Source organism: Phycodurus eques, chromosome 8 (genome assembly GCF_024500275.1).
Source record: "Phycodurus eques isolate BA_2022a chromosome 8, UOR_Pequ_1.1, whole genome shotgun sequence".
Lineage (NCBI taxonomy): Eukaryota > Metazoa > Chordata > Actinopteri > Syngnathiformes > Syngnathidae > Phycodurus > Phycodurus eques.
The window spans coordinates 30,578,681-30,593,802 of record NC_084532.1 but is presented as its reverse complement, the minus strand read 5'-3'; the positions used below and the strand labels follow the sequence as shown (position 1 = coordinate 30,593,802).

Below are 15,122 nucleotides of genomic sequence, written 5' to 3'. Positions count from 1 at the left end.
ATGGCCCAGCCAGTTCTTAGGTTTAGAGGGCCAATACTTTTTCACACTGGGCCAGGTAACTGAGTAGTTTTTTTGTTCCCTTAAAAAAGGAAATCACCATTTAAAAACAGCATTTTAAGTTCACTTGGGTCATACTGGTCAGATTTTTTGGATGATTCTTAAAGTGAGAAAACTTTCGAAAAATATTAGAATTTGAGAAGGGGGCCAATACTTTTCCAAAGCACTGTACATAAATACACACACACATATATATATATACATGTACATATACACACACACAAAGTATGCCTGTGAGGTGCAGGTCTTATTTTTGTCCACTTGGGGTTGCCATCCTCATGTTTTCCACTGTAGTATCTGTGACTTTGAATGCGTGTGGCTTTAAAAGGCAGGGCAAGGCCTGCTGAGTGAGCGAATGAGAGTGCAGAGTTGGCTCAGGAGAATGCCGGCTGTTAAGTAGCTAACCGTAAGCCGGTCTGCATGTCGAGTTGCTCGTTGTAAGAGGCGGTGCAATGAATGTGCTTTTTACGTATCGTTTTGAAATATAACACAGCCATTCGGGCTGCGGATGAATCGCTGGAGACTCGAATCAGGATTCGAGTCAGCCTGAAAAAACAAGCATCGAATCAGAACTTTCAGACTCAAATCACAACAAATCTTTATTCTGACAAGAGCTGCAACTGCTGCCACGCCACATTTAAAGAATAATAAAAATGGAAAATATTTTACCATTTTTAGCCTGGGTGCTTATGGCCGACGCCATTTTGACTAACTGCACATAGTTTCTACGCATGTGCAGCTGTACTTTGTTCTTGGATGATGCGAGCTAGCCGGCTAGCTAGCTAGCTGAGTAGCTAAAAAGGAGACAGCTGGTCCCAGCCAGCGAGGATTTGCGGCACCCAGACGGGCACAAAACCAACCAGAGTTCGACCTTTGGCCACGGCACGGCGAGGCATCCTGGTTACATAAGCAATTTTAAACTAAAAAAATAAAAACTTTTCCTGCGTACTCTCGTTCCGGTTCAACACTTTCCCGAAAATCTAATTGGATTTTTGAGTAGCTGGACGATGGTATGTCTTTATTTGGTAATGGTACAAGGACTAATGATTCGATTGTAATTAGGAAGTCATTTGTGACCGTCAACACGAATAACGAAACTGTGCGGGACTCAAATAAAGATGATTCTGATTCTGATTCTGATTCTAGTCACCAGCAATGCTGATGTTTAAAGGTGCCGGTTTGTCGATTTGGACCTCCACAGGGTGACTCTCGAACATGGACTTAGTATAAAAGTGTCGATTTCATTTCCAAAAACACCTCGGTTTGATCATCAGAGTGTCCAGAAAAGGCCCCTCTGACGGCTACTTCTGTTTGAGCCACTTTTGTATCCGCTTTGTCCATATTTGGCAAAGACCGGCCCCTCTCCTCTGATTGGTTGCCTCCGCGTCGCAGAGCCACTTGCGTTTGTTCCGTTGACAGAGCTGGCTCAGGAACGGAGATCTTCACTCGTGACGTAGATAAACTCGACAAATTCCAATGAGCTGACGTCAGGCCTCGTCTGGAACCCAGGAATGCGTGGAGCCTTTGAATTCGTATTTCGTGGTTACTGAGGCACCACGGAGACAAGATTACCTCCCAAATACAGTACTAGAAAAAGTCGGTTTACGGGAGGATGAATAAATGCTTATCTCATCGAGCGCCAAATGTGACTGGTTAAAGAAACGGTCCATTTGCAAATATAGCTTAAAATAGACGGGCCCTGGGCAGATTAGGTCTGTATGGCAACAAACCGAGGCTGAAATCTGATTGGGAGAAGATATCTAACGTCCACATTACACGTACTGGCAGCCGTGCAGCCAAGAGAAAGGAATATAGGTAGACTGCTGGGAAACAAGTCGCGCAACTTAATGGACAAAAGATTTGGTCCTGTTAATGGAGGTCCGCGTTTCAGAAGGCCTTGCCGGCCCTGCTCGTGCACCACTGGTTGCAACTTATTACACAGCATTATTACCCGCTGAAGGAATTGCGAGGATTGCCGCGTGCTGCGACAACATGGAAGGAGAAGCAAAAGGAGGTCACGACATGAATTAAGACGCGGGACCAGCCGGCTGCGAGCCGTAGCGTCCAGACAGTAACCAGCCACGGCTAGCTTAACTCCTCCGCACTCCGAACCTCAGTGCGGGTTCGGGGGTTCGGAAGACAGGCAGCCCGGCAGAAACCTCGAATGTCACTCGAAGAAGAGTTCGACGGCCACTTACGTGCGATTGTTTCAGCTTGAGCGGATTTGACACGAGCGAAGCAGCGACTTCAAGACAGCGTCGAGCCTCATTGGGCAGACAAAACAAAGTCGTGATTGGCTGACAGCCCACGAGTCAAGCAGAGCGTGACCTGATTGGTCCCAATCCTGACGTAATCCCGTTCTTCTTCGTCGTCTTTCCTTCTTCTTCTTCGTTTTGGGGAACGTCAGTGACAGGAATAACCATAGATATGAATGCGTAGCTCCGCCAGCGCAATGAAGCAGTCTGGCGAACTGACGTGAGTACATGGCGGCCATGTTGGGGAGGTCGATGTTCCCACAGAAGGCAATGCATGGACACTGCAATTCAAGTCGGAACTCGCTTATTCCTCAATCGATTTTGATGAGGGCAGAATTAAATCATGTAAATCACGCAACTTCTACTGGAAACCCAAAAAGTGGGGGAGCAGGGGGAGGTCGCTGTTCTGGATGGTTTCTAGTGATGGCGAGACGGAGCCCGACGAAGCATCGCGACAGTCGAGCCGCGGGTCGGAGTGACGGTTCGTGTCTCGCACACGAAAGCGCCCGGCGGCCACGTGCGCGATCACAGGCGGCTGCGTCTCGAGCGCACACACGCGACGTGCTGCCTTGCATTTTTGCGGCTTCCGAAACAAGGTTTGACCTCGTGCCGTTTCCCCACCTCAAGTGTCAAATCGATTCTTTTTCGACGTATTCTGTTCCTCATCACGGGTGTGGCAGCTTGTGTCACTCGTAATGTCACTTTGGGAAAACGAAGAGGGCAGAGGATTTTGAAAGCGCTTGTTTAGACCTAAGAGCTCATCGGGAAGTGATTTGATTTTGAAATCGGGGCGCAGTCGTTTCTCCTCTCCCGGTGAGGTTTGGTTCGACCTTGCTTTCTGTGAACACAATACATACTTCCCCCGTGAATAAAGTAAGAAACGGTGGCAGGTGGCGTTTTTGCTAACGGATGAGCCTCAAGGATATTAAAACACGCCGCCGCTAAAATGCATGCATCTTCCCTCTAAATGACACAAAATGATTTTGACGAGTGTCGCAAAGAAAAACGTGATGATAAACAAATAAAAGTCATCTAAATTGATGACATCTAAATTTAAAATTGAAATCTTTATTTATCACAATCTGTGTTGAAAATATTCACTTGACATGAAAACAGACATAAAATAATACACGGGGAGCTTTGATACAAACATGAATGAAGAGCATAAAACGACAGTTTTGACTGCTCTTTTGTTTTTAGAGTTAAATATGGTACTCATATATTGTCCGGTTTTATTCTCAGTAATAAAAAACATTGGTTTTGGATGACTGCAATTCCATTTATGAATATCACATTTCCCCAAAATAATGATTCCATTTCCAGTTATTTTTTGGACAGTAACGCCACCGTTTACTCTGCCTGATCGGAGCCGCTTCTCCTCACGCGGGTGGCGGGCGTGCCGGAGCCCGTCCCGGCTATCTTCGGGCGAGAGGCGGGGTACGCCCTCAACTGGTCGCCGGCCAATCGCGGGGCACATAGAAACAAACGACCATTGGAGTCCTCAATCAAGCTAGCGCGCGTGTTTTTGGGACGCGGGAAGAAAGCGGCGTGCCCGGAGAAAAGCCACGCAGGCCCGGGGAGAACCCGCATCTGCCTCGCAGATGCGCTAACCGGTCGCCCACCCTGCGCAATGTTCTACGAAATTACCCGATGACATCGTCACGCAATGGAAACGTCACTTAGCAACTCCGAGCCCGCCGTAAACGAGCTGGCAGCGCTGATGACTTTGCGTTTTTCAGGTCAGCGACACATTTGCACGATAAGAATGTGTTAAATCAGACAAACGATACGGTTAAGGGTTGCTTATCATCATGAAAATGATTCTTCTTCTTCCACTAAATTGCCTCAATAGTAATACAAACATTGACAATAGCTTTTACAATCACTTTGTGCTTGTCTTCCAAACAGGAGTGAAGTGCAAGACAACAAGTTCACATCAAGTCTCTACGGAATCTGTCAACACCAAAAATCATTTCACACAATCGAACTTCTAAATCTATCAGTTACAAAGTCACGAGCGAATAATCAACAAAGTCAATAATGTCGTCATCAATACACGTGGTGGGGGTGGGGGGGGGGGCGCGCAGCGAAGCCGGCTGGCTTGGCGTCACAAACATTTGGCAGGATGTCGTCGTCGTCGTCGTCGTCGCGCACACGCGTCATCCCTTGATGGGAATACGGAAATACGGAAATACGGAAATACGGAAAAGACACCCTGTGGTCCGAGAAACTCTACACAAACACGAAAGCGCTCACAACACGAAATCGACTATCGCGATCGTCCTAAGCGACGCGCGCCGAGGTGAAGGAAACGACGACACCTTGAGGGCACGCACGTCACGCCACGCCAGCTCACGCGCGCCGGCCGCTGCGCAAGCTGCGTGTCGCCAGCTCACGCGGCCGACGTCGTCGCTCATCGACGGGTTTTTTCATGTTGTGTGTGCATTGATCACGACTTAGCATAAATGTCAATATTCAATTCTGCTTGTGAATCGTTGAAGGTGCATTTGTGGGTCATTTATTTTTGAGTGTTCAAGTTGAGAATATTCACACGTCCCTCCGTCCGCTAGGGGGCAGTCTCGCCGTCTCCGTCAAATCGTTCGGCGGGGAGGCCGACACCCTGCTGGCGTCGCCGGTAAACAACCGGAAGGAAGTCAAATGAAAAGAAATGGCCGTCCTCGTCTGTCAGTAAGATCCAAAACGACAGCTTATTATTACAGTCTTGAAATAATAACAGCGGCTCGCTCTCAATCGTCGAAACGTCGTACGTGTGAGAGCGGACACGGCAACACTGCCGCCTCGCGGACGGACGAAACGCTCCTTCAGCAATGGAATATTTACAAATGCATTCCCCAAAAAAACACCTGTAAATCGCTGCTATACTTGTGTAAATCATTTGGAGACCAATCTCTCCCCATAATCCAAGCGGTTCCGTCACAACGTCACGAAGACGTCCATTTGCTAATCGTCAGGTCACGGGGAGAATTCATCTGTTATCAAATCAATCGAGCGTTTTGAAGAAACTCTTTTGCTCGCCGTTTCATCGTTTGGAGACCTTGTTCCCGTCGAAGCCAAATGTGTCCGGAATCCTCTGATTTCAGCCTCACGACAGTAAATATTCTCCCATTTCTGTCGTCTCGCATGTTTTTCAAAACGAAAGATGTTTTTCAAGCGCCAAGCCGGCGAGCGGGGGAACGTGTCGGCGGTTAAGATCGTTCTAGAAGGAACGAACAAGTGGAGGCGTAGTTGATTGTTCTAGAACGTGCCGACGGGAACGTGATGTCGGCAATGGTGTAAACGCGTAACTGCGTTTATCGGGGAGCTCCGCAGAATGACAGCAAGAGCAAACTAGCGCCGGCGTGCTAAGCTAAGCGCTGGCGTAAGGTCGTCCGACTAGCCTGTTAGCCAGCGCCGTCGTTGAAAACGGGCCAAAGTGCGTCGGTGTGCTCCTGTGACCGGCGTGGCGAAGCACAGCGATTCCTCAAATTGCAACTCCGAATAATGCGTCTTTGTAAATTGGATCTCTGCCAGCGACGTACGGCGGCAGGCGGAACGATGAAATGCCGATCCGCTGCGATGCGCCGGTTGCCATCCGTACAACAGAACCTTTTCCGGATCATTTCGGTCTCCGGCGTTCCCCGCCGCACCGTGTCGCGGTTACGAAGCCATCGGTTTTTTTAGGGGTTTTGACAGTGTACAGGCAAGTCCCGATTTAGAGTCATGATACATTTTGGGGGGGGGGGGGGAAGCTGCAAAGACTGAGAACTATGTGGTACTGAATTGCGGCGATATGTGTAACTTTTGCACCATTCCATTTTTGGGCGTGGCTAAAGCGAGGGCCCCTCGGCACGAGTCGCCCCTCCCCCGCTATTTAAGAACCGAAGCGCCTTCGTCGGCATCGGTGACGATCCGGTACGTTGGCGACGTGCCGTTAGCTAGCTAGCTATGCCTTGGAATAGCAGCGTGGAAAAGCCCCTCCATGACCCTGCGGGATTTAGTTCAGACCTGTTTTGGCGGCTCAAAGGTGTAGCTACGTGCGGGCATCAAGCGCGTAGCTCGTCGTCGGCGAGCGGAAAGCGTTGCGAAGCCTCCCTTTCTATACTCGGCCATTTCTTTGAATCCTCTTCTCTGCGCCGTGTCAGATTGGCGACCGCAAGTCGCACAGGGGGGTCAAACTCAAGGCCCGGGGGCCGGATGAGGCACGCCACGTTATTTTATGTGGCAAATCACGCTCGTCGACTCCCGTGATTTTTGCTCAAATCTGTACCCGAATTCCAAATTGTCATAATCAGGAACAATAATGTTGAGATATATTCCATTTTTCTGTTAGCAAACCCTTCTTCTACAGTAACTTCAACAATACTTGAACAATCTATTATCCTTGTCTTCTGATTTCAAAAGGAGTTATCCCTCAATTTGTTGTGTAATGGTAACATAATAATAGGATTTGGTGATGAAACATTTTTCTGGTTTCACAGTTCTAACGGCGCTCTGAGGGAAATCAGAAGTCCAAAAATGAGTTTGACGCGCCTGGCCGAGAGCGTCGACGACGTGAAAAAAAGATCGATTTGCACGTGCGATTTCAAAAACTGGAAAAGTAAGTCACGATCAGTCTGTCTGGAAAGCTCGGGTTCTCCGCAGCCGCCGGTTTCGTGCAAACGTACGTCATCACACGTACGAAGCGGAAGACGGCCCCTCGTGACGGAAACCAAACATCCTTGCCGCTCGGCTAGCGCGCAAACGCGGCTTCCGACCTCGAAACGGACATCTCTTGGCCGAACGTTGCCCGATCGCCACGATCTACGCATCGGTGGAAAGCTTTTTTTTTGGAACAATATGTTTAGCTCCAAACGCGACCGTGCGACTTTCGACGGGCTTCGTGCTGGAGGGTCACGTTCATTTCCACTTTACAGGGACTTTAAGCGCTCAAGAGGGGCCAAAAACAGGTTTTGATGCTGGATGTCGTTGTCTCTATATTGCGCTTTTTCAGTTTTATCGCCGAACGTATCCGCCGCCATAAACGGAGGCTCACTGCGCGCACTTTTTGGCGGCGCGCCGTGTCAAATTTGGGATTCAGGAACGACAGCTCAGAGGCGGAGAGTGACGGGAGCGCTGTCGCTTGCTCTGCTCGGACGTGGGGGGGATCGGGGGGGGGGGGGGGTGGGGGGGTGTATGGCGGCCTATCAGCAGCACTTCGGGGGTAGCTGGCCCGCCGGTCTGTCGCTCAGTCTGGCGGTCTTGGTCCCGGGGGCCGCCGGCACCTCCACGTCCACGCGCTCTGACATCTTGACGCAGATGATGTCCACCAGGCGCTCGAACACCTGCCGCACGTTGACGTTCTCCTTGGCGCTCGCCTCGTAGTACTCGAAACCTGACGCACAACAAAGACCGCAACGGCGCGTGAACCACGTGACGTCAACACGAGGACGGAAAGAAAAGAACAGATAAACGCAGGCCGTTTCCACGGGGAACCCGCCCGACGATCGTCCGACTCTGACGTTCGATGGAAACGAACGTTATCATTTAGCCAATTTTCCTTGGAGGAGTTTGGCTGCGCCAAAGCAAAATGGCCAACTTCCTGTTCCTCGGTCCTCGAGACTTTTCGCGCCTCCTTTCGCGACCAATTTTGTGGTCGTCGTCGCTCAAACTGCTGTCGGAGGCTAATTCAGTTCAAGATTCCAGGGGGCGCTGCCGAGTGACAGCCGATCCAAAAATCCCCTTGAATTGAAGCGTTTCGCAACTAATCAACGAATGCAGATCGAACTATGCAAAGCGATTGTTTGCTTTGCATAGTTGGCGATGAAGCCAGAGGTCTCGGTTGAACTAACATGAAAACCGGAGGAGCGCCCGTCTGGCCGGAAGGGAAGCGATCTTCTCCACTTCCCAGGCCAGGGGGCGCTGCTGAGCGAAAGGGAACGGGGTCACGGTGCGGACTCGAGCAGGGCGGAGGGGCAGGGCGCCCGCACCGGGAAACGGCACACGTGTGCTGAAACCCGGTCCGACACCCACGACCTCCCGACCCCGTACCGGTTCCCCCGGTTCCCCGGCGACCCCTGGATATGTACGTGTGCCCAGATGTGACGAATGAGACAAATATATCCGGTGAGCGGCGTGACGGCGTGCGATTAAGGGGCACGGCCCCCGCAGGTCGGGCCCGTCGGGCGGGACAACCGACCCCGGCACCCGCGGAACACGGACGAGTCGCCGTCACACCGTCAATGCTCTCCGGGAGGTCGCCACGGTGATTTGAAGCTGGTTGAGTTATTTCCGAAGAAGGACAAACGCAAATAAAAGCAGCTGGTCAACTTGCTCACCGAGTTGCTCCGCCAGCTGTTTTCCCTTGTCGGGCGCGACCACTCGCTCCTCGTCCATGTCGCACTTGTTGCCCACCATGATGACCTGCGCGTTGTCCCACGAGTACGTCTTGATCTGCGTGGCCCTGCGAGACGACAAAGTGCCCATGAGCGTCCGCTCCCGCCCCCCCGCGTCGACATTTGGCTCCCTGCGAGTGTTTGCGCGTGCGTACCCACCAGTCCTGCACGGCGTTGAAGGACTCCTCGTTGGTGATGTCGTACATGAGGATGAAACCCATGGCCCCTCGGTAGTACGCCGTGGTGATGGTGCGGTAACGCTCCTGGCCCGCCGTGTCCTGCGCCGCAAGACGCGTCGTACGTGTTAGCGCGCTTCGTCACCCGCGATCCTCCGCTAAGCGAAAAGCCGGGCCGCGATGCACCGCGGGAGGCGTCGTCGTCTTTCTGCCCGACATCGACGCACGTTTCCAAATAACAAAGCAAAGTCCGATAAAATGCGCATAAAATGTGATATCGTCATAATATTCATCCGAAGCGGGCAAGAGGCCGGGTACACCCGGAACTCGTCGCCAGCCAATCGGAGGGCACATAGACATCAACAACCAGTCGCACTCACATTCGCACCTACGGGCCATTTAGAGTCTTCAATTCAATGAACCTCGCACGCGTGTTTTTGGGATGCGGGAGGAAAGCGGCGTACCCGGAGAAAAGCCACGCAGGCGCGGGGAGAACGTGCAAACTCCACACAGGCGGGGCCGGATTTGAACCCGCGACCTCACAACTGTGAGGCGGATGTGCTAACCGGTCGTCCATAATAAGATACATCTTGCCATGTGACAACAACTCTCTTCCCCTCCTCCCGAGAGGCTTCTTAAAGGGACGGCAGCAAACTGGGCCGAAACTACGCGTGCGTGCGAGCGAGCGAGAGAGAACGAGAGAGAACGAGAGAGCTGCTGCTACGGCAACAAGATGAGAGTGCGACGTCACCGACACGACAACGCTACCAACATCGCGATTGCAGCAACACTAACATTGCCAACGTCACCGACGTGACCGATTACGACACCGCCGATGTTACCGAAGTCACCGAGTTTACCAATTACAACATCGCCAACCTCACCGAGGTTACCAACGGGACCAACGAGTCACGTCCACGCAAGTCCCACACGAACGTGTGCGCGAATGCTCGGCGAGTGAGCGTACCCATATCTGCAGCTTGATCCTCTTGTCGTGGCGATACACGGTCTTCACCTTGAAGTCGATGCCCACCGTGCTGACGAAGGAGTTGCTGAAGGAGTCGTCGGCGTATCGGAACAAGAAGGAGGTTTTGCCCACGCTGCTGTTGCCGATGATCAGCAGCTTGAACATGTAATCGAAGTTCTGGTCCGAGCCGTCCCGCTGGCCGTAGCGCTGGTCCGCTTTCGCCATCTGAAAGGAACGGCGCTCGCTCTTTTTGGAATCAACTTTTCACGAAACGCCGACCATGTCCCCGAGCCGGCCGAGGGAGCGAGCGGCTAGTTGTGTTAACTGGCGGCTCGCTCGGCCGGCACATCTGAGACGAACGGCAAAAACGTCAGCATCCACGATTGTGTGTGCGTTTGTTTCGGTGGAGGTGAGTGTGTGTGTGTTTGCGGGCGTCTCTCATTACCTGATGTGCAGCATACCTCGCTCAAAAGAGCTCTCAGAAGACCTGTGGACCTGCATCATGTTGAAAATTCTCCATTTACGTGGGATGAACCCCTTGAGAAGCAATATCTCGTTTCCCACAATACAGCTGGAAAAGGTGACAAAAGAATCGGTGTTCCTCAGTCCACAGTTTGACAAATGGTCTCTAAGTAGAAGAAGCGCAGCACTGTTGCTTCTCTTCCGAGGGGCGGCCGTCCTGTCAAGACAATTGCGAGAGCACCGCGCAGGGCGCTCGATGAGGTCAAAAAGAAGCCGAGAGTGTCGGCTGAAGACTTACAGGTATTGCTGACATGTGCCAACTTCTCTGTTGACACATCTACCAAAAAAACATGAAACAAGAAAGGGGTTTGTGGGAGAAAAACCGAAGAGGAAGCTTTCGCAGTCAAAAAAAAGTTCGCTCGAGAGCGCTTGGACGTTCCGCAGCACTACTGGCAAAATATTCTGGGGCAGATGAAGCCAAGGTTGAATTGTTTGCGAGGGACACGCAATGCCACGTGTAGAGGAAAACTGGCACAGCACACCGACAGACATCAAAACCGGACCCCGGCTGTGGAGCATGTGGAGGGGAGCGTCGTGGTATGGGCGTGCTTTTCTACCTCAGGGGCTTGGACAGCTAGCTATCAACAATGGAAAAATCATTCCACAAGTTTCATCATGAAGACATTTTGCCGGAGAACTTGAGGCCATGCGTCCAAGGGTTGAAGCTCAAGAGGATGGGCGTGGCAACAGGACCGTGATCCGAAACGCAGAAGCGAACCGACAACTTCAGAAGAAGAAAATAGCGGCCCAGTCAAAGTCCGGTCCAAGTAGTCGAGGTGGTGTGACGGTCCTGGGCCGCTCCGCTTCTTCAGGACCTGGACAGCGTGCCGTGATGGACGGAACCATCAATTCTGCTCTTTAACAGAAAACCCTGAAGGAGAATGTTCAGCCATCAGTTTGTGACCTCAAGCTGGAGCGCACTCGGGTTCTGCAGCAGGATAACGATCCAAATCACACCAGCAAGTCAACTTCTCAATGGCTTCAACAAACCAAATGAAGGTTTTGGAGCAGTGGAGTCAAAGTCCAGACTTGAATCCGGTTGACCCTTCAAAAGTCCGTTCATGCTCGAAACCCTCCGTTTTTGCCGAATTCAAACAATTGTGGCAAAATATTTCCGCAGGGATGTGAAAGACTCATTGGCGGTTGTAGGAAATGCTTGAGTTCAGTTGTTGCTGCCGAGGACGGCCCGAGCGGGTCTTCGGTTGAGGGGACCCGTACTTTTTCACCCAGGGCCAGGTAACTGAATAGTTTTTTTCAAAACAGCCTTCTAAGTTCACTTGGCTTATATTTGTCTGTTATTTACATTTGTTTGATGGTCTTAAACGTCAAAGTGGGGAAACGATGCAAAACCAGAAGAATTTGAGAAGGGGGCCAATACTTTTTCACGGCGCTGTAAGTGTGTGTTTGCCAGGAGTCGCAAGTCCTCCGCTTTTTCGGAGTCATTTTACCAACAAAATTGAATATCGAATATTTCGATGTCATTCATATGGATATATTGTATACTGCATTTATATATTGAATATATGTTAAAATCCATATTTATCCAAGCAAATTTGATAAACAAGTGCATTGAACCTTTCTAAAAAAAAACTATGTGGCTGATCAAAATGTTTGGCCCCTCAATACCGATCGATTTTTCGATCCAAATCACAAAAAAAAAAAATCAATACCGATCGAAAAATCGATCGGTATTGATTTTTTTTTTAATTTTTGTTTTTATTTTATTTTTTTATTCTATGAAAATGCGACACTACGCGTTTCAGACCTGTCACAGATACGAATTTGCATCCGGTCGTGCTGCAATTAGGGATCCAGTATACCACTGATAATTCTATCACAATCATCAAGTATCCGAATCAAATATATGTTTGCTTTGTTAAAGAGCAATTATGAATGAATGGACTTAATAATGAACCACCGATTGCTTTCCTCTTTGGGATCATCAACAGTGTTTTTGTGAAATTCACATTGGGCGTGTAGCAGGAAAGTGCATTTTCTTGTCCACCAACATTTCGAGTGAGGCCGTTTCAAACACAAATAGGAAGAAATAAAACACAGGTATAAATGGGCATTTTTGGGGACCATCAAAAACGTAAGGCAATTTACACAACACAAGTTTGCCATCTTGGTACAAAGGCACAATTTCATCCAAGTGTGGCATCTCGCTCGGACCACCAGGGGGCGCTACACAATAATATTAGTGCGAGAAAAAGGACCCGAACAAGATTCAAGACTGTAGTTTCGTGCGGAATAGATGCTAGCTATGTGCTGATCCGTTGCTAAATCAAGTGCATATTTCAAAAGAAAGATGGTTAGCACATCTGCTTCACAGTTGTGAGGTTGCGGGTTCAAATCCCGGCCCCGCCCGTGTGCAGTTTGCACGTTGTCCCCGTGCCTGCGTGGCTTTTCTCCGGGTACGCCGCTTTCCTGCCACATCCCGAAAACATGCGCGCGAGGTCGATTGAAAACTCTAAATTGTCCGTAGGTGTGAATGTGAGTGCGAAGGGTTGTTTGTTTCGATGCGCCCTGCGATGGGCTGGCACATACCAGTTCAGGGCGGACCCCGCCTCTCGCCCGGAGATGGCCGGGATGCGCTCCGGCACGCCCGCCACCCGCGTGAGGAGAAGCGGAACGGAAGATGAATGGATGAATGGAAAAAAAGAAATTGATTCTTGCGAACGCGACACGGACTAACGCAGACTGGAACGAAGCGGAGGCCCGGACAGCCGTGGAACGGTTAGCGTGATCGCTCACAACGCTCGCCGCTAACGCCAAAGCGAAAAAGCATACGTTACGTCAAGATGCGCAATTTTGTTGTTGTTGTCGCAAGAACGAAAGTCCAATTGTTGTAGTCGTTTCTGGGAACTGTTTTTTGTTTGTTTTTGTTTTTACTTTAGGTGGTGTGTAAAAAAGAAGGAAGAGAAAGAAGAGCGAGGCCATCGGGGTGTCAACGGTGCAAAAAGAAGGAGATCTAACAATAATGGTCGTGCGCACGTGGCCCGATTAACTATGAGTACGTCCTTCGGCATTTTTCTCACGTTTTCCTTTCGCGTAACAATTCGTCACACATCTCGCCGTAGCAAAAAAGAAGCTGCGAATTTTGGATTCTCGGCGCTTCGGTCAAAGTCGGAAATCTTTTCGAGTCAACGGGTTCGAGTCCAAGTGAAGTCACGCGTCACTGCCGCTCAAGTCCAAGTCTTCGAACATATTGTCGAGTCGGATCCGAAGTCGCCAAATTCGTGACTCGAGTCCGAGTCGTGTGACTCGAGTCCACACCTCTGCATAGAAATGTGTGTGCGTTTTTGTGTTTAGATTTGAGTGTGCGTGTGTTTGGGTGTCAGTGTGAGTGCGCGTGTGTGCGCGTGCGTGTGGCCGGCTGATGACAGCCCATGGCGTCTCCATGGCAACTGAACACCTGCTGAGGTTCCTCCAAAAGCCTTGATGACATCATCAAATGTTATATTAGACATGATGACAGCAACATACAATGCAAACATGTCACATGACGACGACGATGAAGATGAGGATGAGGATGAAGATGAAGAAGATAGTTATCGTTTCCTTACCTCTGCTGGGCGGGTGAGGCGCTCGCGCGTGAACGAGGAGGCGACTGACCGTCCGTCCGTCCGTCTGTCTGTCTCCGAGGTCCTTGAACGCAACACCAACGCAAGTGCGCGGGGCAGCAGCGGCGTCAAACGTGTGCGAAGACGAGAAAGGATCGCTCGTGCGTGCGTGCGCGCGCGCAGCTGTGACGCGCGCGTCCCCGCTGACGTGGCGTGTACGTCCTCAAGGCAGACACCATGCGCGCTCACGCGAGCAGGTGCGTGTTCGCATGCGCATGTATGACTCATGCGTGCGCGTGCGTGGCAGACCAGCGGAAACAGGTTGGTGACACGTGTCCAATTATTCATAATTACTATCCATGCATCCATTTTCTTGATCTACCTATCCTCACAAGGGTGGGGCCTAACCGGTCGTCCACCGTGCCGGCATGTCATATATATATCTACATATATGTGCCCTGCGATTGGCTGGCGACCAGTTCGGAGTGTACCCCGCCTCTCGCCCGGAGATAGCCGGGATAGGCGCCAGCACGCCCGCCACCCGCGTGAGGATAATAATAAGAATGATGATTATTTATCATGGCGGACTGGTTAGAGCGTCAGCCTCACAGTTCTGAGGACCCGGGTTCAATCCCCGGCCCCTCCCCGTGCCCGCGTGGCTTTTCTCCGGGCGCTGCGCTTTCCTCCCACATCCCAAAAACATGCATGAATCGGAGACTCTAAATTGCCCGTAGGCGTGACTGTGAGTGCGAACGGTTGTTTGTTTGCATGTGCCCTGCGATTGGCCGGCGACCGGTTCGGGGCGTGCCCCGCCTCCTGCCCGATGACAGCCGGCATAGGCTCCGGCACGCCCGCGACCCGCGTGAGGAGAAGCGGCTCAGAAAATGGATGGATGGATTATTTCTCTGACTAATAAGACAAAGAGTCACATTGATGTCGCACGTGTTGAAGCGTGTCATCTTTGATTTGAGATAATGCAGCAGAAAGGCGGCATTGTGTCGTCTGCTCCGCAAATGGCCCGGAGAAAATGCACGTATTTACGATTTCCTGTGTGACCGTGCGCCACGACAAAGTTCCGCATGACCGCCAAGAGTGTGTGCGTGTTGTACAACTGTTGATAGGATACAATCACCTTGGATTGTCATGAACACGAACACGCGTTGCGCGCCAAATTTGTACTCTGCATTTTACCCATCACAGCGAACGCATAC

General features: G+C 50.9%; 2 protein-coding genes across 6 annotated transcripts in view; both read right to left on the bottom strand.

Moving 5' to 3' along the window:
* The window catches only part of LOC133406689 (nardilysin-like), a 30,290-nt gene extending 27,827 nt beyond the window's left edge, over positions 1–2,463 (bottom strand). The window contains exons 1-2 of one of the 4 annotated variants that reach the window (XM_061684485.1): positions 2,256–2,459; positions 2,009–2,039 (exon numbers count right to left, since the gene is read on the bottom strand). The gene's annotated coding sequence lies outside the window, so the exon portion shown is untranslated. Of the gene's footprint in view, positions 1–2,008; positions 2,040–2,255 lie in introns of all 4 variants that reach the window. The other 3 variants (XR_009769083.1, XM_061684486.1, XM_061684484.1) reach the window with 3 other exon arrangements.
* Positions 2,464–3,406: 943 nt separating this feature from the next.
* rab3b (RAB3B, member RAS oncogene family) lies at positions 3,407–14,109 on the bottom strand. Of its 2 annotated transcripts, none has more exons than XM_061684487.1 (5): positions 13,915–14,109; positions 9,827–10,051; positions 8,839–8,961; positions 8,627–8,751; positions 3,407–7,683 (listed from the first exon to the last, which is right to left on the bottom strand). In XM_061684487.1, the coding sequence occupies exons 2-5, from the start codon at positions 10,049–10,051 to the stop codon at positions 7,386–7,388; spliced, it is 771 nt and encodes a 256-aa protein (XP_061540471.1). In that variant the 5' UTR covers positions 13,915–14,109; the 3' UTR covers positions 3,407–7,385. The 2 variants fall into 2 exon arrangements, with proteins under 2 accessions (XP_061540471.1, XP_061540473.1); XM_061684489.1 differs by having other exon boundaries at positions 7,421–7,683; positions 8,843–8,961.
* Between the last annotated feature and the right edge of the window lie 1,013 nt (positions 14,110–15,122).